The sequence below is a fragment of the Cydia splendana genome, chromosome 1, assembly GCF_910591565.1.
Source record: "Cydia splendana chromosome 1, ilCydSple1.2, whole genome shotgun sequence".
NCBI classification, from domain to species: domain Eukaryota; kingdom Metazoa; phylum Arthropoda; class Insecta; order Lepidoptera; family Tortricidae; genus Cydia; species Cydia splendana.
The window spans coordinates 23,275,492-23,302,885 of NC_085960.1; the positions used below are offsets into that span (position 1 = coordinate 23,275,492).

The 27,394-nt window shown below is 35.8% G+C and overlaps 1 protein-coding gene across 1 annotated transcript in view; it reads right to left on the reverse strand.

The window, feature by feature from the left end:
• Window positions 1-27,394, reverse strand: part of LOC134797654 (phospholipase A1 1-like) — a 93,606-nt gene that overhangs the window by 57,197 nt on the left and 9,015 nt on the right. Inside the window, exons 2-5 of the mRNA XM_063769999.1 lie at window positions 4,481-4,595; window positions 3,557-3,702; window positions 1,326-1,419; window positions 563-714 (exon numbers count right to left, since the gene is read on the reverse strand). Of these exons, the coding sequence (XP_063626069.1) occupies window positions 563-714; window positions 1,326-1,419; window positions 3,557-3,702; window positions 4,481-4,595 (507 nt within the window). The remainder of the gene's footprint in view (window positions 1-562; window positions 715-1,325; window positions 1,420-3,556; window positions 3,703-4,480; window positions 4,596-27,394) is intronic.

Below are 27,394 nucleotides of genomic sequence, written 5' to 3' on the forward strand. Positions count from 1 at the left end.
ATTAATATTAAATACTACACTAGGTACATACCGCCAGTTATTATCATTTAATAATTTTACATGAATAAAACACCTGACTAAAATTTCGAATCTCGAAGAAGAAGAATATATTAAAATGGAGTAAAATCAAAGAAAAACCTGTTATCATTAAAAAAATTATAGAAAACGTTTTCACTATGTTAATTCATTACCTACGCGCGTTTCTTACGTGGGTAAAATGGGCGCTTAGAGATGACAGCCCGTTCATACAGAAGTATAATATAGTCAAATTAGAAAATTTGACTATATTTTCTTCGAATATCTCTACTTCCTGGTCATTTCACTCTTTTATCAAGGAACCGTAATCCCTCTGAGGGACTAGGGTATAACCCCCATATTGCGCCATTAATAGTTGCCAACTTTATGCCTTTTATCTATATACTTTTTTAGCTCATTAAATGCTCATGCATCTCCAGTGGTTGAATATAATTATATCAAATGACATTCCATGTAAGGTTCGGTTAATGCCAGGATAGGTACGCTCGCGCAGTTAAACTCGCTCTTATTCTTCGTTATGACTTACCAATAATCTTGTACTGCTTCTTGGTGAGATGTTCGGACGCCATGCCACAGACGTGGGCGCCCAGCGAGTGTCCGACGCAGGTAATCATCTTGGCCATGGCGCCGGCTTGCGTTATGTATGAATACAGCTGTGCTGTGCACTGGGCTGTTAATCTGAAATGCAACCAATAGAAATAGAAATTGTTACAGCAATAGAAATAGACATTGTTACAGCAATTTGCTTATTGCTGTAACAATTTCTATTTCTCTCGCCTTCCTACTCTGATCTCATGGTTTCTCAGCCTTCAAGCATCAGAATGTGGTTATTATTCCATTAAAACATTAGAAATAGGTACACAAGTTTATTTTATATCCGAGATACTAAAATGACAGTTCACCTGCTACATATTCTCCAACCGATCTATCACTTTAGTACAAATTGGTACAAAATCATTGGATAATAAATTAACCAATCGGACTGTTATTTTATAATTCAGGATAAGTTCGGGATATCAAAACAAGGCTTAGTTAAATATGACCTTTCCATCATATTTCTTCAGAATGAGTAATTTAGTTCCCTTTTCCGTGACGAGTATGCATTTATTATACAGTGTGGTTGAAGACCCCAGGTATGTTTATGTCATAAAAAAGATACACATACTTTTGGACTGTCCCCCGACAATTTGTCGTCACTATCGGCAGCTAAAGATACAAAATGTGGATATGTAAGATAAAGGCTAAATCGAAAAACAAAATAAAGATGATCGTTTTGTTGATCAACTTACCTCAGATTAGACAGCGCCGAGAGGTAGCATGGAAATCTGCTCAGCGGAGACCAGTCCACCATGAACACGTTGTAGTCTTTGCGGGACAGGTATGCTGCGAAACATTATATACATTATGCATTAAACCAAAAGTTCCTAAACGTAAAGGGCGCCGAAATGGCAAAGGAGGTAAGGAAAGCAGAGTTAGACCAAGAAAAGACTGCAACGATTTTGATAGCATAACGCAGTGAAAGTGTTATTTATACGTCATAATTTCATAGAAGTTTGTCTTTTAGAATAACACTAGTTTGCACTGCGTGTGCTATCAGAATCATTGCAGGCTTATCTTGGTCTAAGACTAATAATAAATAAAAAGAATAGATTTTTACAGCCTGACACTACACATAATTTAACAGCCTGTATATTCCTTTATGAAGGATCAATGGACATCGTGTGCAATAACAATAAGTACCTATTGTGTTCATTTTCACAATTTAGAAAATCGCTTTCAAGATTTTCCCTCACATGTTAAAATTACCTCACCTCACACGGATGAGCACGTTCTCGCAGCGTCTTTTCTAGCAATTATGCACGATTTTGTAAAATTGTAATGCGAATCGTTTACTTGGACGATTGTGAAGCTATTTTCAACCCCGATAAACAGGAGCCAGTTTTTCTTACTGTCACGTCATAAAGACTCGGGGTTCTTAGAATATATATCAGCTATATGTGTAACGGTCATCAGCCACACTAGTTATTTTATGACTTGCGTGGTCGTAGTTTTAGGTTTACCTACAACCTACTCGTATGCACTTTTGCCTGCAGACCAAGGAAGTTTTCACTTGGGTCTCTAGCGCTCATTCATATCATTCACTGCCAATACGTTTAGGACATTTTTGCGACTCACAATGGACGTGAGTCCATATATATCGCTGTTATCACACTGTTGCAGATCCGCGCGACACTCCCTCGCACCCTGGAGCGTCATACCACTGAATAAATAATAGTACCTAGTGTACCTGTCGCAGTCGGATCGTATAATCCGCCGTATTACATTACGACTAGCCGTTTTCAAAAACAGGGGCGTTTTGAAATGCGGCGGTTTAACGATTAGCCGGATTGAATGCGGCTGAATGAGAATCCGCCGGAATGTATTCGGCGCCATACGTTCTTCAACACGGCTAGCCGTAATGTAATACAGCGAGTCATTTGCCGCCGCGTTGACTGTTTTTAGTTCCCATTTTTTACACTCGTGGTGCTGCCTGACCTAACAACAACAAACTATGAAAAATGCTGGGGTGTCCATCAAATCTGGAGATCGTCGGACTGTTTCTTTTCAAAACACATTTTCTTCGCAACTTAACTAGACGGAGCCCCGCTTCGCGGGGCTCCTATTTCTGAGCGGTTTGCCCTTCGGACATCTGAAGCTACCTAACGAACCTAACCTACCTACCTATTGATTTAGTGAGACGTCCGTGAAAACATTACACTTTGGGGAAAAAAGCGTAGGTAGGTAAGTAGGTTAGGTTCGTTAGGTAGCTTCAGATGCCCGAAGGGCAAACCGCCCAGAAATAGGAGCCCCGCGAAGCGGGGCTCCGTCTATTTAAGTTGTGAAGAAAATGTTATGGAAAAGAAACACATGTAGTGCGGTGGGACCATGGTAAAAATAAATTAAATTGCAAACATTGTCAAACTCCGGTTACGTAGGCGACCGAAAGAACTGGTCAATCTACAAAGTACGATGCGGCTAAACGTAGGCCGCCTTATTGAAGAACGTATCGCAATGACAATCCGGCTAATCGTCGAACTGCCGCATTTCAAAACGCCCCTGTTTTGAAAACGGCTAGCCGTAATGTAATACGGCGGATTATACGATCTGACTACGACATACCTACTAAGTACCGTACACAAAGGAAACTTCTTACAAAACCGAAGTTTGACAGCGGTTCAGGGTCGAATCATGCTGTCCCTTTCTAATATATGGCACTATCCCTTTCGGCTATTTAGGGTTGTCAAAATTCAAGCCATTATATTATCTGTGGTCGTGCACGCAAAGGGACGTCAAGTAGTATCAACCCTAATAATTGCTCGGAGCAATGCTGAGCCGAGCGGAGCCGAGTTTAGCCGAAGTCAGGAGTTTCGCACCCCTGGTCATACGGATCTGCATCCACTGTGAAGACAGCCTTTCTTGGATGATAGCTCACTAATTGCGAAGACCATTTTCAACCACAGTGAATGGGATTTCTACTTACCATCACGTAAAAACGACATGGGATTCTTGGAATGTGTCCCGTTAAACCCGTGTATGATGAGCACGTTTTTCCTGCTCCGTTTCCAACCGTATACGTCCAGGAGGTCCTTGTGGCGCACGTCGATCCATTGCTTCCACGGCCGCTCCCTATTCACGAAACACTGACGTACAATACATTAATTACTTCTGCAACAATCGGCCAAGACCATGTCGGGTCATGGTCAGTGTAGGGTTCCGTAGTTACTATTCTGTCAGAATAGGCATTAAGGGAATGGGCCAAAAAATCGATTAGTAGTAAAATTTTGACATCGATGTCTACATCATTTCAACATCTTACTTAGGTATGTTCAACATAAAAGCGATTTACATGGCGTGAATAAAGATAATAAAATAAAAAAGCTATCAGTGTATGGAAGCAAGAAATAAATGAATACTGAATACTGAATATTATAGGTAATAATGGTGTTAACATGAATGATAATTTATAAACATTTGTTTACTGAAAAGCATTCAGTTATCTGATTGCTGATGAAACAATTAAATGTATCAATATTAATTAGTCTGAATACGGTCATTGAATCGATCGCTTTACGATTGAAAACCATCTGATTAAAATATACCTACGAGTATGTTCATATAAGACTATGTATTTAGATAGGTACTTACTGAATAATCAATATTTATATTGCAGCGATTACCATTCTACGTTCCTATTTAATGAAATAATGAAGCATAATATGTTGTGTGTTAGTTAATACGAATGTTAAGTAGGTACCTATGTTTGTTTCAAATAACAAAATATTGCAAAATGACGACAAAGCTTCACGACTCTTTTTTTGTAAGTTCATAGTTGCTTACAATAAAAGAGTTCGACATAAAAAGATACCGACAGCTCGTCTTACTGCCACTCACTTGTTGTACTTACGGCGTATACAAGAAGAAATTGATTTCTGAATCCGGACACTTCCACTCTCGTTTCATAACACAGCGCCAGTAGCGAAAGTCGATCATCGACATAAGGTCTCCTTCGGCGTGTGGCACTGTTGACAAAATGCATGGTCAGTATGGTCACAGAACTCACAGATGCGTACCAACAAGAACAAATTAAAATCTAGAACACTGCGTGCAAAAAAAATGGGCCAAGTGCGATACAGACACTTGTATAGTGAAGTATGTTCAGTATATAATTTATTTACGTTGCCTAGAAGGTTTCATTATAAGTTTGAGGGTGGGAGGTTTCATAGTAGGTAGTAGATAATACATAGATAGATTAGTCGATTTTTTATTGGTACAACGAAATACAAGCAGACAAAATATAATACAAAGCACTTTAAATATAAAATTATAAATAAAAAATGACTTAAATCCTGGTCGCTCAGTAGGTGCCTAGAAGGCTGGCCGCATTGCCCCGCTGCAATGCTGATCCCCTGAGCAAAATATTGGCCAGCCAGGAGAGGCCTCTATATAAGGCACTTTGATGTGATAATATGTGTAATAAAGTTTTTTTTTGTAATGTACATCTAAATCCGTATCATCTTAAGAAGAAAAACTATTATCCACGTTTTAGTTAAGAGTGAGACAATTCCAACTACCTACTAATAATTGTTACAAAGTTACAATATGAACTTGATAAGCAATTCGAATCAAAAGCGACGCTTAATCCCATTCTTTCACAACGCATCCATCAATCAAAGCGAATGTGCAGTCGACTAAAGAATGGAATATTTTTATAATTACCACACGCTATGGAAACCAATCCATGTTGCTTTCTTCCTTTTGCGCTTCGTCAAGAATGAACTAGGCCGAGACAGACAGACAACTCTACCAACACTTTTTGAAGTGAAAACTTCCTTAGCGGCGCTGTGCACTTTTTGTGATGGGTAAAAAATGTTAAACTCGCGAGAGCGTAAGTAAGATTCGTAAGACGTGACGTCACGTGTCATTGAGTTTTTCTTTATTGATTTAAATGCCATCTAGTGAGTTTCCCTCTAACTGGTACTAATATAACTCGAGTATTAACGTAATGTGCTTAGGGGTTTCAAGTAAAGCGACGAAATAACGCTAGATGGCGTTAACCTCAATTAAACATAGTGAAAACTTCTTTAGCGGCGCTGTGCAATGTCATTGAGTTTTCATTTCTGCCGGCACTCCCGGAGTGCAACCCGTTGTTTTTTTTGCGCATCCCACTTCTATGCGTGTCGATAGTTCTGTTTATTAGGTGCCATTGTACTAATTTAACTTGTTCACGTGAACGACAAACGGCGAATGTTAACTGGAATGTCCAGTTTATGTTAACGTTCCACAAAAATATCGGTAAAAAAGGAAATCAAGTTCAGTCGAATTTAAGGCTTGGCTTCGAAGTGCGTAGTACGAAGGTGAAAGTATTACGAGTTTACCAGCATCGAAATGAGCTAATTTACATTATAAAATTTATGTTTCCATTCCAGGCGATAGAATCATAGAATATTATGTTTACCTATAGTGGGTATACAACATAACATACTATAACGAAAGTAAGGTAGTTTTTAGGGTTCCGTACCCAAAGGGTAAAAACGGGACCCTATTACTAAGACTCCCCTGTCCGTCTGTCTGGCTATCCGTCTGTCCGTCCGTCTGTCTGTCACCAGGGTGTAACTCATGAACCGTGATACTTAAGTGGGGCTCCCATACAACAAACGTGATTTTTTTTGCCGTTTTTTGCGTAACGGAACCCTTCGTGCGCGAGCACGGCTCGCAGTTGGCCGGTTTTTTATGCTTTAATTCTTTTCACCAATGGCATTTAAAATATGACCGCTAATGAACATGATTCTTGAAAAAGCTCATAATTAAATGTACTTGAATAAGTAAATTCATCATAGTCGAGTAGAGTCGCACCAAGCTAAACTCTATCCAAAAGCAATGGCAAAGTGTGGCAATGTCAATATCACCATTAACGCCAAATTTCTATGAATATATGACGTTTATAATGACACTCCCTCGCCATGTTCTGTTCCAATCGGTGGAAACTTAGATTAGACGGACAATAATCAACTTTACCTACTGTCTAAATATTTACCATCCTATACAAGAGATTAAAAGTGATGAAATATAATCATATTAATCGGATCCACATCCATATATGTATGTACACAAAATTGCTATAATTGGCAGTACCTAGTTCTTCGGGATCAAACGGGTGAAGGGGCCAAAGCTACCTCACCACTTTCTCCGCCTGTCCTGTCTTAGGTCCATCCGTAACTAGCAACAACTAAAATATTTAAGTCTTGGTGGAAAGTTAGGTAGGTAACCGGTAGGTTGGTACGGTAGGTGCGTACGATAGTTCTGTTTATTAGGTGCCATGGGTGCCAACGAGTGTGAAGTTAGCAGCCTAAAGTTATCTGCCTATGATAACCCGACCAAATAAAGAAGTCGAGTTTTATAAATTATACAAAACAGTAAAATATACGGTTTCAAGGTCAGGGACAAACCTAAAAAGCAAATAATGACTTTTCTGATGTCCTGGCTAAATGTGTGAGATAAAATAGGAAAAATATTGCAACAATTACATAGGCAGCTAACTTCACAAAAGGCAGCCTTACAAATACGATCAAATTTCCACATGAAGCTGTCTAGATTACACTTTGTGTTTGGTACCAATAGAACACCTTATTACCAGCTATAAACAAGGTAAGTTTCATAAACTTTGAAAGAAAATGACTAGCCCAAACTGACTGAAAATACATATCTGCCTAAGTAAAAATGACAATTTTCTGCAATTTCCACATAAAGCTGTCTAGATTAAGTTTGTGTTTAGTACCATTAGAACCGCCTTGTTACCAGTTGTAAACAAGGTAAGAATGATCAAGATTAAAAGAACATGACTACCCCAAACTGACTGAAAATACATATCTGCCTAAGTAAAAATGTAAATTTTCTGCAATTTACACATAAAGCTGTCTAGATTACACTTTGTGTTTAGTACCATTAGAACCGCCTTGTTCCCAGTTGTAAACAAAGTAAGAATGATCAAGATTAAAAGAACATGACTACCCCAAACTGACTGAAAATACATATCTGCCTAAGTAAAAATGTAAATTTTCTGGAATTTCCACATGAAGCTGTCTAGATTACACTTTGTGTTTGATACCAATAGAATCGCCTTGTTATCAGTTAAAAACGAGGTAAGTTTCATAAACTTTGAAAGAAAATGACTAGCCCAAACTGACTGAAAATACATATCTGCTTAAGTAAAAATGACAATTTTCTGCAATTTCCACATAAAGCTGTCTAGATTACACTTTGTGTTTAGTACCATTAGAACCACCTTGTTACTAGTTGTAAACAAGGTAAGAATGATCAAGATTAAAAGAACATGACTAGCCCAAACTGACTGAAAATACATATCTGCCTAAGAAAAAATGTAAATTTTCTGGAATTTCCACATGAAGCTGTCTAGATTACACTTTGTGTTTGATACCAATAGAATTGCCTTGTTACCAATTATAAACGAGGTAAGTTTCATTAACTTTGAAAGAAAATGACTAGCCCAAACTGACTGAAAATACATATCTGCCTAAGTAAAAATGACAATTTTCTGGAATTTCCACATGAAGCTGTCTAGATTACACTTTGTGTTTGATACCAATAGAACCGCCTTGTTACCAGTTATAAACGAGTTAAGTTTCATAAACTTTGAAAGAAAATGACTAGCCCAAACTGACTGAAAATACATATATCTGCCTATGTAAACATGAAAATTATCTGCAATTTCCACATAAAGCTGTCTAGATTACACTTTATGTTTAGTACCATTAGAACCGCCTTGTTACCAGTTGTAAACACGATAAGAATGATCAAGATTAAAAGAACATGACTACCCCAAACTGACTGAAAATACATATCTGCCTAAGTAAAAATGTAAATTTTCTGGAATTTCCACATGAAGCTGTCTAGATTACACTTTGTGTTTGATACCAATAGAATCGCCTTGTTACCAGTTATATACTAGGTAAGTTTCATAAACTTTGAAAGAAAATGACTAGCCCAAACTGACTGAAAATACATATCTGCCTAAGAAAAAATGACAATTTTCTGCAATTTCCATATAAAGCTGTCTAGATTACACTTTGTGTTTAGTACCATTAGAACCGCCTTGTTACCAGTTGTAAACAAGGTAAGAATGATCAAGATTAAAAGAACATGACTACCCCAAACTGACTGAAAATACATATCTGCCTAAGTAACAATGTAATTTTTTGGAATTTCAACATGAAGCTGTCTAGATTACACTTTGTGTTTGATAGCAATAGAATCGCCTTGTTATCAGTTATAAACGAGGTAAGTTTCATAAACTTTGAAAGAAAATGACTAGCCCAAACTGACTGAAAATACATATCTGCCTACGTAAAAATGTAAATTTTCTGGAATTTCCACATGAAGGTGGCTAGATTACACTTTATGTTTAGTACCATTAGAACCGCCTTGTTACCAGTTATAAACGAGGTAAGTTTCATAAACTTTGAAAGAAAATGACTAGCCCAAACTGACTGAAAATACATATCTGCCTAAGTAAAAATGACAATTTTCCGCAATTTCCACATAAAGCTGTCTAGATTACACTTTGTGTTTAGTACCATTAGAACCGCCTTGTTACGAGTTGTAAACATGGTAAGAATGAGCAAGATTAAAAGAACATGACTACACCAAACTGACTGAAAATACATATCTGCCTAAGTAAAAATGTAAATTTTCTGGAATTTCCACATGAAGCTGTCTAGATTACACTTTATGTTTGATACCAATAGAATCGCGTTGTTGCCAGTTATAAACGAGGTAAGTTTCATAAAGTTTGAAAGAAAAAGACTAGCCTAAACTGACTGAAAATACATATCTGCCTAAGTAAAAATATAAATTTTCTGGAATTTCCACATGAAGCTGTCTAGATTACACTTTGTGTTTGATACCAATGGAATCGCCTTGTTACCAGTTATAAACGAGGTAAGTTTCATAAACTTTGAAAGAAAATGACTAGCCCAAACTGACTGAAAATACATATCTGTCTAAGTAAAAATATAAATTTTCTGGAATTTCCACATGAAGCTGTATAGATTACACTTTGTGTTTGATGCCAATAGAATCGCCTTGTTACCAGTTATAAACGAGGTAAGTTTCATAAACTTTGAAAGAAAATGACTAGCCCAAACTGACTGAAAATACTTATCTGCCTAAGTAAAAATGAAAATTTTCCGCAATTTCCACATAAAGCTGTCTAGATTACACTTTGTGTTTAGTGCCATTAGAACCGCCTTGTTACCAGTTGTAAACAAGGTAAGAATAATCAAGATTAAAAGAACATGACTACCCCAAACTGACTGAGAATACATATCTGCCTAAGTAAAAATGTAAATTTTCTGGAATTTTCACATGAAGCTGTCTAGATTACACTTTGTGTTTGATACCAATAGAATCGCCTTGTTACCAGTTATAAACGAGGTAAGTTTCATAAACTTTGAAAGAAAATGACTAGCCCAAACTGACTGACAATACATATCTGTCTAAGTAAAAATGTAAATTTTCTGGAATTTCCACATGAAGCTGTCTAGATTACACTTTGTGTTTGATACCAATAGAATCGCCTTGTTACCAGTTATAAACGAAGTAAGTTTCATAAACTTTGAAAGAAAATGACTAGCCCAAACTGACTGAAAATACTTATCTGCCTAAGTAAAAATGAAAATTTTCCGCAATTTCCACATAAAGCTGTCTAGATTACACTTTGTGTTTAGTGCCATTAGAACCGCCTTGTTACCAGTTATAAATAAGGTAAGAATGATCAAGATTAAAAGAACATGACTACCCCAAACTGACTGAGAATACATATCTGCCTAAGTGAAAATGTAAATTTTCTAGAATTTTCACATGAAGCTGTCTAGATTACACTTTGTGTTTGATACCAATAGAATCGCCTTGTTACCAGTTATAAACGAGGTAAGTTTCATAAACTTTGAAAGAAAATGACTAGCCCAAACTGACTGAAAATACATATCTGCCTAAGTAAAAATGTAAATTTTCTGGAATTTCCACATGAAGCTGTCTAGATTACACTTTGTGTTTGATACCAATAGAATCGCCTTGTTACCAGTTATAAACGAGGTAAGTTTCATAAACTTTGAAAGAAAATGACTAGCCCAAACTGACTGAAAACACTTATCTGCCTAAGTAAAAATGAAAATTTTCCGCAATTTTCACATAAAGCAGTCTAGATTACACTTTGTGTTTAGTGCCATTAGAACCGCCTTGTTACCAGTTGTAAACAAGGTAAGAATGATCAGGATTAAAAGAACGTGACTACCCCAAACTGACAGAGAATACATATCTGCCTAAGTAAAAATGTAAATTTTCTAGAATTTTCACATGAAGCTGTCTAGATTACACTTTGTGTTTGATACCAATAGAATTGCCTTGTTACCAGTTATAAACGAGGTAAGTTTCATAAACTTTGAAAGAAAATGACTAGCCCAAACTGATTGAAAATACATATCTGCCTAAGTAAACATGTAAATTTTCTGGAATTTCCACATGAAGCTGTCTAGATTACACTTCGTGTTTGATACCAATAAAATCGCCTTGTCACCAGTTATAAACGAGGTAAGTTTCATAAACTTTGAAAGAAAATGACTAGCCCAAACTGACTGAAAATTCTTATCTGCCTAAGTACAAATTAAAATTTTCCGCAATTTCCAAATAAAGCTGTCTAGATTACACTTTGTGTTTAGAACCATTAGAACCGCCTTGTTACCAGTTGTAAACAAGGTAAGAATGATCAAGATTAAAAGAACATGACTAGCCCAAACTGACTGAAAATACATATCTGCCTACGTAAAAATGTAAATTTTCTGGAATTTCCACATGAAGCTGGCTAGATTACACTTTATGTTTAGTACCATTAGAACCGCCTTGTTACCAGTTATAAACGAGGTAAGTTTCATAAACTTTGAAAGAAAATGACTAGCCCAAACTGACTGAAAATACATATCTGCCTAAGTAAAAATGTACATTTTCCGCAATTCCCACATAAAGCTGTCTAGATTACACTTTGTGTTTAGTACCATTAGAACCGCCTTGTTACCAGTTGTTAACAAGGTAAGAATGAGCAAGATTAAAAGAACATGACTACCCCACACTGACTGAAAATACATATCTGCCTAAGTAAAAATGAAAATTTTCTGCAATTTCCACATAAAGCTGTCTAGATTACACTTTATGTTTGATACCAATAGAATCGCCTTGTTACCAGTTATAAACGAATTAAGTTTCATAAACTTTGAAAGAAAATGACTAGCCCAAACTGACTGAAAATACATATCTGCCTAAGTAAAAATTACTATTTTCCGTAATTTCCACATAAAGCTGTCTAGATTACACTTTGTGTTTAGTACCATTAGAACCGCCTAGTTACCAGTTGTAAACAAGGTAAGAATGATCAAGATTAAAAGAACATGACTACCCCAAACTGACTGAAAATACATATCTGCCTATCTAAGTCATAACTTGTCGAAATCGTTCAGGAGGACCTCCAAAATCGCGGAAACGTCAAATTTGACATATATATCTTACAAATATCTTTATATTAACCGTATCGTAACTTGTTGAAGTCTAGTAGAAATCTAATTCATTTTCCGAATCGAGCCGAGTGTCCCTCAAAAACCTTAAGTGGGAAGTAGGTATACTAGGAAGGAAGGAAGTATACGTACTCGTTCATACAAAAAGAGAAAACGTTTATTTACTTCTAAATATTTTCCATGATTTTTAGTACGGTATTGACACAATGAAAAACTAGGTTTATGAATTCTTTTTCGCTACTCTGGAGAGATTTGGTACAATTATAATAGCTGAGAGCGTGCCCACCTTTTGCAAATATTCTCCCATAACGAAGTTTTCCCATAAAGTCATAAAGCATTCTCCTGACCTCTACCCTCCATATTGCTAAGTTAATTAAGGTATTTTTAATGTATGGGCTCCCAACTGAACTATAATAATATGTTTGTTCTACAGGTCTCCATCGCCATAGAGCGGGGTAACGCTGCTAGTGTGATGGGGACCTTTGGACCCGGCATGGCCCAGAACGCGTTTTAGTTTCTTAGGTTTTTGACTTTATTGTTAAATATATCCTTTATTTGTTTATATACTATACTATTAATTTCGATACAGTTTAGTCAACTATAATGAAATTGACCAATCACACAGCTCGCCGCGATCAAGAGGACGAAACAAAACTATAGCTCATATTAATTAATTATTATAGGTTGTATAGTAGCATTATAGTAGAAACAATTGCTTCATAAGCCAGAAACGCGCATGTAACACCCTTAACATAGCAACATCCATAGACTACGAAAACCACTTAGTGTTGCTTGTTAGTCTCCATAGGCTACGGTGGCCAAAATCGAGAAAACAACTGTCTAGAAATTGAATTTAGCGCGGAGCAAGTACCAGGGCCTCATGAGTTACGAGAAGGTGTCGTTGATCAGCCCGCCAGGCCGCGGCGGCCCGGCCGCGTTCCAGTATGAAGGCATCGCGGCTGCTCGCGTATATTAGCTGTAAACTTTTGGTTTGGTTTTTTTGTATGATTCTACTAGTTTAAAAAATTGTTTGAAAAATTGAACAAGATCAGTGTGAATGTGTACGGTATTGACTCTAAGAAAAAGAATTCTAAAAAGGACGGCGGAGATTTGATAATTGTACCTTTAAGAATTTCGGAAGTATCTTGTGAATGTTATGTGGATTTATTGTATTATGAGAAGGGGGCATTGTCGCATTATTGTTGGATCAAGAGCTTATCTCGCTTAGTGCGCTCGCAAATAACTCAATCTAAAAATAAAATTTGGCTATGCCGCGGATGTCTACAACACTTCCCGAGTGAAAACAAACTTGAACTTCACAAGACGATTGGTTGTGGGCATTCGCTAATAGAGCTACCTAAGGAAGGAGACAAAATCTTGCGCTTTCAAAACTTTAAAAATATGATGAAAGTACCATTCGTAATTTATGCTGACTTTGAGTCAATTTTAGTTCCCTTAGATAGGAACAGTGATACTACCGCTACTACTTATAACACCCACAAACACGTGCCGTGTAGTTTTTCTTATTACCTTCATTGCGATTTTGATAAGAACCAATCAAAATTTGTTATTTACCGCGGTGAAGACTGTGTAGAGAGATTCATACAATGCATTTATGAAGACGCGAGGAGGATTATAGAAGTTTTGCAAAAAGTCATACCTATAAATAATAATAGCTCGGGTGATGGGGGTGTTGCCCCCAACATTTGCCACATCTGCAGTAAAACAATAGAAAAAGATGAGGTTCACGTGACTGATCATTGTCACTTGACAGGTGAAGTTAGGGGAAAAGCACATAACGCGTGTAATCTAAATTTTAAAATAGCAAAGTTTATACCGGTCATCTTCCATAATCTGAGTGGCTACGATTGCCATTTGTTCATTAAAGAATTAGCCAAGGCCGATGGAAACTTAGATTGCATCCCCATCAACAAGGAAAAATACATTTCAATCGATAAGCGAATTGGTGATTACGCGCTAAGATTTATAGACTCGTATAAATTTATGTCGAGTAGCTTGGATAAATTAGTCAAAAACCTTTCACGTGAACAGTTCAAGATACTACCGAATTTCTTGCCGTCTCACGATCAAAGCGAACAAGACAAACATATGAAACTGTTAACACGCAAAGGGGTTTTCCCTTATGAGTATGTAAGCGACTGGGGCAAGTTGGAAGAAACTTCATTACCCGAGCCTTCTGCATTCTATAATAAACTCACCGACTCACACGTCTCCATTGAAGATTATCAACACGCGCTGAATGTATGGCGCGAATTCAACATAAAGTCTTTCGGAGAGTACGCTGATCTATACCTCAAAACAGATGTTTTGCTGTTAGCAGAAGTCTTTGAAAACTTTCGTCAGGTGTGTATAGATACTTACCAACTAGATCCTTGCCAATATGTCACAGCTCCAGGTTTGAGTTGGGATGCAATGTTAAAGCATACTAATGTATGTCTTGAATTGCTTACCGACTACGAAATTATACAATTTATAAAGAAAGGTATTAGAGGTGGTCTTAGCCAGGCGTCTAATCGTTACGGTAAAGCTAATAATAAATTTATGGAAGACTATGATGTCAACTAGGATAGCAGTTTTATCATATATTTAGATATAAACAATCTTTACGGCGATGCTATGCGACGCCCACTCCCAATCAATAACTTCAGGTGGATGAGTGAAGAAGAGATTAAGCAGTTTGATATATTGTCACATCAGATAGATTCTGATATTGGATATATATTAGAAGTTGACTTAGAGTATCCATCCATATTACATGATTATCACAATGATTATCCTTTTTGTGCCGAAACAAAAATACCATTTGGGGGCAAAATTAAAAAATTATTACTTACTTTAGATAACAAATTCAACTACGTCATACACTGCGCTAACCTCAAACAGTGTATTGAAAAAGGTTTGATATGTAAGAAAATTCACAGAGTACTCACTTTCAATCAATCACCCTGGTTAAGATCATACATTGATTTGAATTCCCAAATGAGAACAGAGGCGAAAAACACTTTTGAAAAGGATTTTTTCAAACTGATGAATAACTCTATATTTGGAAAAACAATTGAAAATGTTGAAAAAAGGGTCGATGTTAAGTTGTGTACCCGTTGGAACAGTGTAAAAACAGGAAAAAAATGTAAATATGGCCTTGAGCGTTATATTTCAAAACCAAACTTCCACAGCGCTTCTATTTTCTCCGAAGAGCTAGTGGCAGTGCAGTTAAAGAAATCTAGAATTGTCTATAACAAACCCATTTATGTTGGTTTTACCGTGCTAGAATTAAGTAAAACTTTAATGTACAATTTTCATTATGATTATATCCTACCTAAGTATGGTGAAAATGTGAGGCTGTTATACACAGACACAGATTCTTTTGTTTATGATATAAAAACAAAGAACTTTTATGAAGACATTAAGCCAGACTTACAAAGTAGATTTGACACTTCAGACCTTCCGCAAAATAATGTATATGGCTTACCACAGGTGAATAAAAAAGTTGTAGGCGTAATGAAAGATGAAAACAAAGGCATAATTGTGAGAGAATTTGTAGCATTAAGATCGAAAATGTATGCTTATATATTAGACGAATACACCAAGGACAATAAAAGAAAGTGTATAAAAAAGAATAAAGGTGTCAGCGCCGCTGCTGTCAGGCGATTAAATTTTAATAAATACTTCAAATGTTTAGATTTAAGTCAAAAACCGCTGTATGATGACTTGTATAACTTGATTAGTGATAAGCATAACGTGTTTACTCAAATTAAAAGAAAAAAAATTCTCTGTGGCAGAGATGAAAAGAGATTCATCTTAGATGATGGTATCAAAACCCTAGCATGGGGGCATTATAAAATAAATAAATGCTAAAAAACTATTACGCTTTTATTTTAATTATACAAATACACACACACACACCCACTAACAGTCTACAACATAGAGTTTCTTCGTTATTAGGAGATTTTTCACTTCCATGAACCATATGGCCCCTTCTTTCCATATGGTTGTTGTTTGTTTGCACGGGACTGCAAGGAATGTCCTAATTTGATATTTCACTAATATCTCCTGCAGGATCCCCTCCGCGTGGTAATCCGAGTGCAACGTTACTGCCGGATGCTCAGCTAGCTGCTCCTTCAGAACCTTTTTCAGCTCCTTCCGCGCCGCACTCCATTTGTTAATGTCCATGTCGGGGGCGAGCGCCTCGACGCTCGAAATGAAGAGGATGTTATTTTCTGTTCCATCCCCAGCACGTTTGTAGTTATAAGTAATGCCTTCGTTATCGAATCATAATCTAACGCACAATGCAATAGTGTAATCCATTTTATTTTATGTATTTTAATTTAAACGTTCGCAGTATTTGCTGGTCTATAAAATAATGAAGACAATAAATTGTTAAAACACATCCGATTCAAATAGAGGAACAAGTGACCCAATTACGCAATTAGATAATAGCGAATAAAATATGCTGTAGTAACTGATAACAGAATAGGTCAAATCACTCCCACGCTATATTTGATTAAAACAAAGGTACACTTGAACGCAACAAAAACGGACCATCTGGTATGGAAATAAGTATTCAAAGTTAATTATTTTATAATTGTCCGCGAGTACAGGAAAACCACAAAGATATCATAACACGGAACATGTACTGATAACGTATGAGTAAATACCTATAATTAGGGTAGTCGTCTTACATTTACCTTAATAAACGAACAATCTTGTATGGAAACATATATTCAAAGTGAGCTGTTTCTATTGCACATGAGTAGAGGTACATCACATGTGATACAGAACATGTACCGATACAAAACAAGCCCAGAAATGGCCCCAAAAGTTATTTACCTAAAGTGCGCCAGAACCCCTATAAATACACTACTGATACATTACTCTGGGGTAGACTGATTCCATATATTGAGTACTGCTGTCATCTTTGGACAGGAGCACCTGGATGCCACCTTGGACCCTTCAAATCAGTCCAAAGGCGCGCTGTACCTATGAATAGTCTACGATCCCAAACTCACAAGCGATATTGAACCTTTAAGTCTAAGGAGATCTCCAAAAAAGAAGTTTATAAGTTTTAAAATGGTCGGCAACGCGCATGTAACACCCCTGAAGTGTAGACGTCCATAGGATGCGGTGACCGCTTACCATCAGGTGGGTCGTAAGCTTGTTAGCTACCGATGTACTAAAAAAACATATAGGTACACTGTATTTGTCTAAATTAAAAGTAAACTTTAATAAGCAAAAAAATAACCCTTTCGTTTCGTTAGTTCATTTCGTTTGGCGGGGGGCGGGGGGGCGCAAATTTAGTGTCTGCCCCGGGCGCCATATCCTCTAGCTACGCCACTGCAGGTCCAAAATACTGGACGTCTTTTCATTACGCGGCGTATCTTTTTATTTACACCGATCATAGCAGCGTGCAACATACTTGACATATGTTTTTTCAACATTATAATTAGATTATTTTTCATGATTTTTCTACAATAAACCAAAAAAAGCGGCCAAGTGCGAGTCGGACTCGCCCATGAAGGGTTCCGTATCAGCAAGTAACATAATAAAATTGCGGTTTACGATTAATGACGTATTAAAAAAAAACTACTAACTAGATCTCGTTCAAACCAATTTTCGGTGGAAGTTTGCATGGTAATGTACATCATATATTTTTTTTAGTTTTATCATTCTCTTATTTTAGAAGTTACAGGCGGGGGACTACACACATTTTACCACTTTGGAAGTGTCTCTCGCGCAAACTATTCAGTTTAGAAAAAAATTATATTAGAAACCTCAATATCATGATGATGAAGACCTATCCATAGATACCCCACACGTATGGGTCTGATTAAAAAAAAATATTTTTAGATTCAGTTGTATGGGAAACCCCCAATAAAAAAGTTTTTTCCTATTTTTGTGTGAAAATCTTAATGCGGTTTACAGAATACATCTACTTACCAAGTTTCAACAGTATAGTTCTTATAGTTTCGGATAAAAGTGGCTGTGACATACACGGTCAGACAGACAGACAGATATACATGACGAATCCATAAGGGTTCCGTTTTTTGTCATTTGGCTACGGAACCCTAAAAAAATGATGTAACACAGTTTTTTTGAGATTTTTTTCCCTTGTTGATTTAGAGTTAATCTTGGTTTTTCATTATACGTACGTATATTGAAAAGTTGAAAATCCCACGCCGCCGGCGTTACGCCGCCGCCGTGGATTTTTTCGTGTCGCGCCGCCGCCCGTATTTTTTCCACCGCGCCGCGCACGTCTAGTTTGAAGTAGTCATGTTCTTTTAATCTTGGTCATTCTTACCTTGTTTACAACTGGTAACAAGGCGGTTCTAATGATATTAAACACAAAGTGTAATCTAGACAGCTTTATGTGGAAATTGCAGAAAATTGTAATTTTTACTTAGGCAGATATGTATTTTCAGTCAGTTTGGGCTAGTCATTTTCTTTCAAAGTTTATGAAACTTACCTCGTTTATAACCGGTAATAAAGCGGTTCTAATGGTACTAAACACAAAGTGTAATCTAGACAGCTTTATGTGGAAATTGCAGAAAATTATCATTTTTACTTAGGCAGATATGTATTTTCAGTCAGTTTGGGCTAGTCATTTTCTTTCAAAGCTTATGAAACTTACCTCGTTTATAACTGGTAACAAGGCGATTCTATTGGTATCAAACACAAAGTGTAATCTAGATAGCTTCATGTGGAAATTCCAGAAAATTTACATTTTTACTTAGGCAGATATGTATTTTCAGTCAGTTTGGGCTAGTCATTTTCTTTCAAAGCTTATGAAACTTACCTCGTTTATAACTGGTAACAAGGCGATTCTATTGGTATCAAGCACATAGTGTAATCTAGACAGCTTCATGTGAAAATTCCAGAAAATTTACATTTTTACTTAGGCAGATATGTATTTTCAGTGAGTTTGGGGTAGTCATGTTCTTTTAATCTTGATCATTCTTACTTTGTTTATAACTGGTAACAAGGCGGTTTTAATGGTACTAAACACAAAGTGTAATCTAGACAGCTTTATGTGGAAATTACGGAAAATTGTAATTTTTACTTAGGCAGATATGTATTTTCAGTCAGTTTGGGCTAGTCATTTTCTTTCAAAGTTTATGAAACTTAATTCGTTTATAACTAGTAACAAGGCGATTCTATTGGTATCAAACACAAAGTGTAATCTAGACAGCTTCATGTGGAAATTCCAGAAAATTTACATTTTTACTTAGGCAGATATGTATTTTCAGTCAGTTTGGGGTAGTCATGTTCTTTTAATCTTGATTATTCTTACTTTGTTTACAACTGGTAACAAGGCGGTTCTAATGGTACTAAACACAAAGTGTAATCTAGACAGCTTTATGTGAAAATTGCAGAAAATTGTCATTTTTACTTAGGCAGATATGTATTTACAGTCAGTTTGGGGTAGTCATGTTCTTTTAATCTTGATCATTCTTACCTTGTTTATAACTGGTAACTAGGCGGTTCTAATGGTACTAAACACAAAGTGTAATCTAGACAGCTTTATGTGGAAATTGCAGAAAGTTGTCATTTTTTCTTTGGCAGATATGTATTTTCAGTCAGTTTGGGCTAGTCATTTTCTTTCAAAGCTTATGAAACTTACCTCGTTTATAACTGGTAACAAGGCGATTCTATTGGTATCAAGCACATAGTGTAATCTAGACAGCTTCATGTGAAAATTCCAGAAAATTTACATTTTTACTTAGGCAGATATGTATTTTCAGTGAGTTTGGGGTAGTCATGTTCTTTTAATCTTGATCATTCTTACTTTGTTTATAACTGGTAACAAGGCGGTTTTAATGGTACTAAACACAAAGTGTAATCTAGACAGCTTTATGTGGAAATTACGGAAAATTGTAATTTTTACTTAGGCAGATATGTATTTTCAGTCAGTTTGGGCTAGTCATTTTCTTTCAAAGTTTATGAAACTTAACTCGTTTATAACTGGTAACAAGGCGATTCTACTGGTATCAAACACAAAGTGTAATCTAGACAGCTTCATGTGGAAATTCCAGAAAATTTACATTTTTACTTAGGCAGATATGTATTTTCATTCAGTTTGGGGTAGTCATGTTCTTTTAATCTTGATCATTCTTACCTTGTTTACAACTGGTAACAAGGCGGTTCTAATGGTACTAAACACAAAGTGTAATCTAGACTGCTTCATGTGGAAATTCCAGAAAATTTACATTTTTACTTAGGCAGATATGTATTTTCAGTCAGTTTGGGCTAGTCATTTTCTTTCAAAGTTTATGAAACTTAACTCGTTTATAACTGGTAACAAGGCGATTCTATTGGTATAAAACACAAAGTGTAATCTAGACAGCTTCATGTGGAAATTCCAGAAAATTTACATTTTTACTTAGGCAGATATGTATTTTCAGTCAGTTTGGGGTAGTCATGTTCTTTTAATCTTGATTATTCTTACTTTGTTTACAACTGGTAACAAGGCGGTTCTAATGGTACTAAACACAAAGTGTAATCTAGACAGCTTTATGTGAAAATTGCAGAAAATTGTCATTTTTACTTAGACAGATATGTATTTACATTCAGTTTGGGGTAGTCATGTTCTTTTAATCTTGATCATTCTTACCTTGTTTACAACTGGTAACTAGGCGGTTCTAATGGTACTAAACACAAAGTGTAATCTAGACAGCTTTATGTGGAAATTGCAGAAAGTTGTCATTTTTACTTAGGCAGATATGTATTTTCAGTCAGTTTGGGCTAGTCATTTTCTTTCAAAGCTTATGAAACTTACCTCGTTTATAACTGGTAACAAGGCGATTCTATTGGTATCAAGCACATAGTGTAATCTAGACAGCTTCATGTGAAAATTCCAGAAAATTTACATTTTTACTTAGGCAGATATGTATTTTCAGTGAGTTTGGGGTAGTCATGTTCTTTTAATCTTGATCATTCTTACTTTGTTTATAACTGGTAACAAGGCGGTTTTAATGGTACTAAACACAAAGTGTAATCTAGACAGCTTTATGTGGAAATTACGGAAAATTGTAATTTTTACTTAGGCAGATATGTATTTTCAGTCAGTTTGGGCTAGTCATTTTCTTTCAAAGTTTATGAAACTTAACTCGTTTATAACTGGTAACAAGGCGATTCTATTGGTATCAAACACAAAGTGTAATCTAGACAGCTTCATGTGGAAATTCCAGAAAATTTACATTTTTACTTAGGCAGATATGTATTTTCAGTCAGTTTGGGCTAGTAATTTTCTTTCAAAGTTTATGAAACTTACCTCGTTTATAACTGGTAACAAGGCAATTCTATTGGTATCAAACACAAAGTGTAATCTAGGCAGCTTCATGTGGAAATTCCAGAAAATTTACATTTTTACTTAGGCAGATATGTATTTTTAGTCAGTTTGGGGTTGTCATGTTCTTTTAATCTTGATCATTCTTACGTTGTTTACAAGTGGTAACAAGGCGGTTCTAATGTTACTAAACACAAAGTGTAATCTAGACAGCTTTATGTTCTTTTAATCTTACGTAATAGGTCTTACCGTGTAAAAATAGGAGACACCGTCAGTGACAAAGTTTTGGTGACAGAGGGCACGGCACAGGGGTCTGTGCTCGGCCCACTCCACTACTTGACCTATGTTAATGACATGAACAATTGTGTCCAAAACTGTAGTGTTTATCAGTTTGCTGATGACACGTGTCTTGTAGCTGCAGACAAAGACATAGGGCTTGCTGAAAGGAACCTGCAAAACGACTTTAACCTGATTTGTATGTGGTCTCATGACGCAGGTCTCGTCTTAAATGCCGAAAAAACGAAGCTTCTACATGTGCATTCTAGCCAATCGAGAACGGTGCGCGCAGTTCACGTTGTTGGTCATGTTCACGACTGTCTGCACTCAAGAAAGATAGACTCAACAAATAGCTGCAAATGTCCACAATTGGAACAAATTCTAAAACAAAAATATCTAGGCCTTATAATTGACAACCGGTTTAATTGGGATGCTCATATTGACCTCGTATGTGGTAAGTTAAGGGCAGTTATGGCAAAAATGTATATCTTACGTAATAGAATCCCGTTTAAAATACGATTAGATATTTATAACGCGCTTGTTGAAAGCATTATTTCATACGGTCTAAGTAGGTACGGTCGCACCTTTAAGTCTTATCTTGACAAAATATACAATTTACAGGTTAGGTTACTTAAGCTTGTTGTACCTCTCAATGTTAAAAATAATCGTGAATCTGATAAAAACCTCTTTAGAATGTGCAAAGTTTTACCAGTACACACGAAATTTGAATACCAAATGCTGAAAGAACAATATTTTAGGATCGAAATACAACATATAGTTGATCACCCCAAAACGACCAGGCGGGTTTCAAATAGCGTGCTAAAGAAACCTCAATTTAAAAACTTCTATGGACGACGAACATCGCAATTTATACTACCAGATCTCATAAATAAACTCCCAACTGAATGGAAGGCAGAAATTTCACCTAATAATATTACAAACTATCTTAAAAGAGTAATATTGAATCAGCTGTAAGGAAAGTAGTTGTAGAATTAGAATTAGTACTTTCGTATTGCACCCTCCCCCCCCCCCCCCCCCTCCACCCCTTTGCTTCCAGCCATAAGAATTATAGGTTCCATAATAATCAAATTTCATCAAAATCGGTTCAGTGGTTAGAGCGTGATGACTTGACAGACAGACCGACAGACAGAGTCAGAGTTAACTTCGCACTTATAGGTATTTATATTATTATATAAGTAATAATAGTAAATAATTCCAAATACTACACTACAAAAAGTTGAAATCATTGGTAGGATTATTAACTATACGTAATAAGATAATTAAAAACTCAAACAAATTTGGAGCATCCTGTACTTAAGCGAGTGCAGGCCGGTCGGCAGAACAATAGGATAAGGAAAAAATGTTATTTATTTAGCGCTCAGTGCAGTGGTGTCGGTTGTTGTAATTTAAATGATAGATTAAATTGAGCATGTTATGAATATGAATATGTAAGTAGTTTCTTAAGTTGTTGTTAAAAGTTATTCTATTGTTGTATAAAATCTACCGCGGATGGAGTATCGAGACAAACCTTACTGGTTTAACGATACTTTTGTAATTAAGCTTAGATATTGTGTTGTAATTACCTGAATAAATAAATAAATAAAAATGTGGAAATTACGGAAAATTGTAATTTTTACTTAGGCAGATATGTATTTTCAGTCAGTTTGGGCTAGTCATTTTCTTTCAAAGTTTATGAAACTTACCTCGTTTATAACTGGTATCAAGGCGATTCTATTGGTATCAAACACAAAGTGTAATCTGGGCAGCTTCATGTGGAAATTCCAGAAAATTTACATTTTTACTTAGGCAGATATGTATTTTCAGTCAGTTTGGGGTAGTCATGTTCTTTTAATCTTGATCATTCTTACCTTGTTTACTACTGGTAACAAGGCGGTGCTAATGGTACTAAACACAAAGTGTAATCTAGACAGCTTTATGTGGAAATTGCAGAAAATTGACATTTTTACTTAGGCAGATATGTATTTTCAGTCAGTTTGGGCTAGTCATTTTCTTTCAAAGTTTATGAAACTTACCTCGTTTATAACTGATAACAAGGCGATTCTATTGGTATCAGACACAAAGTGTAATCTAGACAGCTTCATGTGAAAATTCCAGAAAATTTACATTTTTACTTAGGCAGATATGTATTTTCAGTCAGTTTGGGGTAGTCATGTTCTTTTAATCTTGATCATTCTTACTTTGTTTACAACTGGTAACAAGGCGGTTCTAATGGTACTAAACACAAAGTGTAATCTAGACAGCTTTATGTGGAAATTGCAGAAAATTGACATTTTTACTTAGGCAGATATGTATTTTCAGTCAGTTTGGGCTAGTCATTTTCTTTCAAAGCTTATGAAACTTACCTCGTTTATAACTGGTAACAAGGCGATTCTAATGGTATCAAGCACAAAGTGTAATCTAGACAGCTTCATGTGAAAATTCCAGAAAATTTACATTTTTACTTAGGCAGATATGTATTTTCAGTGAGTTTGGGGTAGTCATGTTCTTTTAATCTTGATCATTCTTACTATGTTTATAACTGGTAACAAGGCGGTTCTAATGGTACTAAACACAAAGTGTAATCTAGACAGCTTTATGTGGAAATTACGGAAAATTGTAATTTTTACTTAGGCAGATATGTATTTTCAGTCAGTTTGGGCCAGTTATTTTCTTTCAAAGTTTATGAAACTTAACTCGTTTATAACTGGTAACAAGGCGATTCTATTGGTATCAAACACAAAGTGTAATCTAGACAGCTTCATGTGGAAATTCCAGAAAATTTACATTTTTACTTAGGCAGATATGTATTTTCAGTCAGTTTGGGCTAGTCATTTTCTTTCAAAGTTTATGAAACTTACCTCGTTTACAACTGGTAACAAGGCGGTTCTAATTGTACTAAACACAAAGTGTAATCTAAACAGCTTCATGTGGAAATTCCAGAAAATTTACATTTTTACTTAGGCAGTTATGTATTTTCAGTCAGTTTGGGGTAGTCATGTTCTTTTAATCTTGATCATTCTTACTTTGTTTACAACTGGTAACAAGGCAGTTCTAATGGTACTAAACACAAAGTGTAATCTAGACAGCTTTATGTGGAAATTGCAGAAAATTGACATTTTTACTTAGGCAGATATGTATTTTTAGTCAGTTTGGGCTAGTCATTTTCTTTCAAAGTTTATGAAACTTACCTCGTTTATAACTGGTAACAAGGCAATTCTATTGGTATCAAACACAAAGTGTAATCTAGGCAGCTTCATGTGGAAATTCCAGAAAATTTACATTTTTACTTAGGCAGATATGTATTTTCAGTCAGTTTGGGGTAGTCATGTTCTTTTAATCTTAATCATTCTTACCTTGTTTACAACTGGTAACAAGGCGGTTCTAATGGTACTAAACACAAAGTGCAATCTAGACAGCTTTATGTGGAAATTACGGAAAATTGTAATTTTTACTTAGGCAGATATGAATTTTCAGTCAGTTTGGGCTAGTCATTGTCTTTCAAAGTTTATGAAACTTACCTCGTTTATAACTGGTAACAAGCAGATTCTATTGGTATCAAACACAAAGTGTAATCTGGGCAGCTTCATGTGGAAATTCCAAAAAATTTACATTTTTACTTAGGCAGATATGAATTTTCAGTCAGTTTGGGGTAGTCATGTTCTTTTAATCTTGATCATTCTTACCTTGTTTACAACTGGTAACAAGGCGGTTCTAATGGTACTAAACACAAAGTGTAATCTAGACAGCTTTATGTGGAAATTGCAGAAAATTGTCATTTTTACTTAGGCAGATATGTATTTTCAGTCAGTTTGGGCTAGTCATTTTATTTCAAAGTTTATGAAACTTACCTCTTTTATAACTGATAACAAGGCGATTCTATTGGTATCAAACACAAAGTGTAATCTAGACAGCTTCATGTGGAAATTCCAGAAAATTTACATTTTTACTTAGGCAGATATGTATTTTCAGTCAGTTTGGGGTAGTCATGTTCTTTTAATCTTGATCATTCTTACTTTGTTTACAAATGGTAACAAGGCGGTTCTAATGGTACTAAACACAAAGTGTTATCTAGACAGCTTTATGTGGAAATTGCAGAAAATTGACATTTTTACTTAGGCAGATATGTATTTTCAGTCAGTTTGGGCTAGTCATTTTCTTTTAATCTTGATCATTCTTACTTTGTTTACAACTGGTAACAAGGCGGTTCTAATGGTACTAAACGCAAAGTGTAATCTAGACAGCTTTATGTGGAAATTGCAGAAAATTGACATTTTTACTTAGGCAGATATGTATTTTCAGTCAGTTTGGGCTAGTCATGTTCTTTTAATCTTGATCATTCTTACTTTGTTTATAACTGGTAACAAGGCAATTCTATTGGTATCAAACACAAAGTGTAATCTGAGCAGCTTCATGTGGAAATTCCAGAAAATTTTCATTTTTACTTAGGCACATATGTATTTTCAGTCAGTTTGGGGTAGTCATGTTCTTTTAATCTTGATCATTCTTACTTTGTTCACAACTGGTAACAAGGCGGTTCTAATGGTACTAAACACAAAGTGTAATCTAGACAGCTTTATGTGGAAATTGCAGAAAATTGTCATTTTTACTTAGGCAGATATGTATTTTCAGTCAGTTTGGGCTAGTCATTTTCTTTCAAAGTTTATGAAACTTACCTTGTTTATAGCTGGTAATAAGGCGGTTCTATTGGTACCAAACACAAAGTGTAATCTAGACAGCTTCATGTGGAAATTTGATCGTATTTGTAAGGCTGCCTTTTGTGAAGTTAGCTGCCTATGTAATTGTTGCAATATTTTTCCTATTTTATCTCACACATTTAGCCAGGACATCAGAAAAGTCATTATTTGCTTTTTAGGTTTGTCCCTGACCTTGAAACCGTATATTTTACTGTTTTGTATAATTTATAAAACTCGACTTCTTTATTTGGTCGGGTTATCATAGGCAGATAACTTTAGGCTGCTAACTTCACGCCGATTGGGTGCCATTGTACTAATTTATCTTGTTCACGTGAACGACAAACGGCGAATGTATGTATGTATATAAACACTTTATTGTACATAAGACAGGTTAAGATACAATTAAAAGAAAGTATACAATGTACAAAGGCGAACTTATTTCTATAAGGGATCTCTTCCAGTCAACCTTTGAGCAATTGAGAGTAGACAAATGAAAATGACAGACAAACGAACACATGTACAGAAAAGTAAATTATGGTTCAATTATTACCCAAGTAAATAATTAAAACCTTTAGCCTACATTCTAATATAAAAATACATATATAATACATATTAAAATAAATACATACATAGAAATAAATATATACATAAACATAATTAAATAAAAATACTTAGTACTCAACCAGAACACAAGTCATTGGATAGCCAATAGCCATAGTTTATGCAATTTAGTCTTGAGTGATGCTGCCGTCTGGGACTGTCTGAGGGATAACGGCAACTTGTTCCACAACTGCACAGCGCGCACTGTGAAGGACCTGGAGTATGACCGAGTCTTGTTACACGGTACAGCGAGAGTCAGGTTCGCACTCGATCTCAAGCGATGACCACTACCATCCGCCAGGTAAGTAAATCTTTCAGAAAGATATGGTGAGGAGGCTGGATTGAACAGGACATTGAAGAGCAGTGTC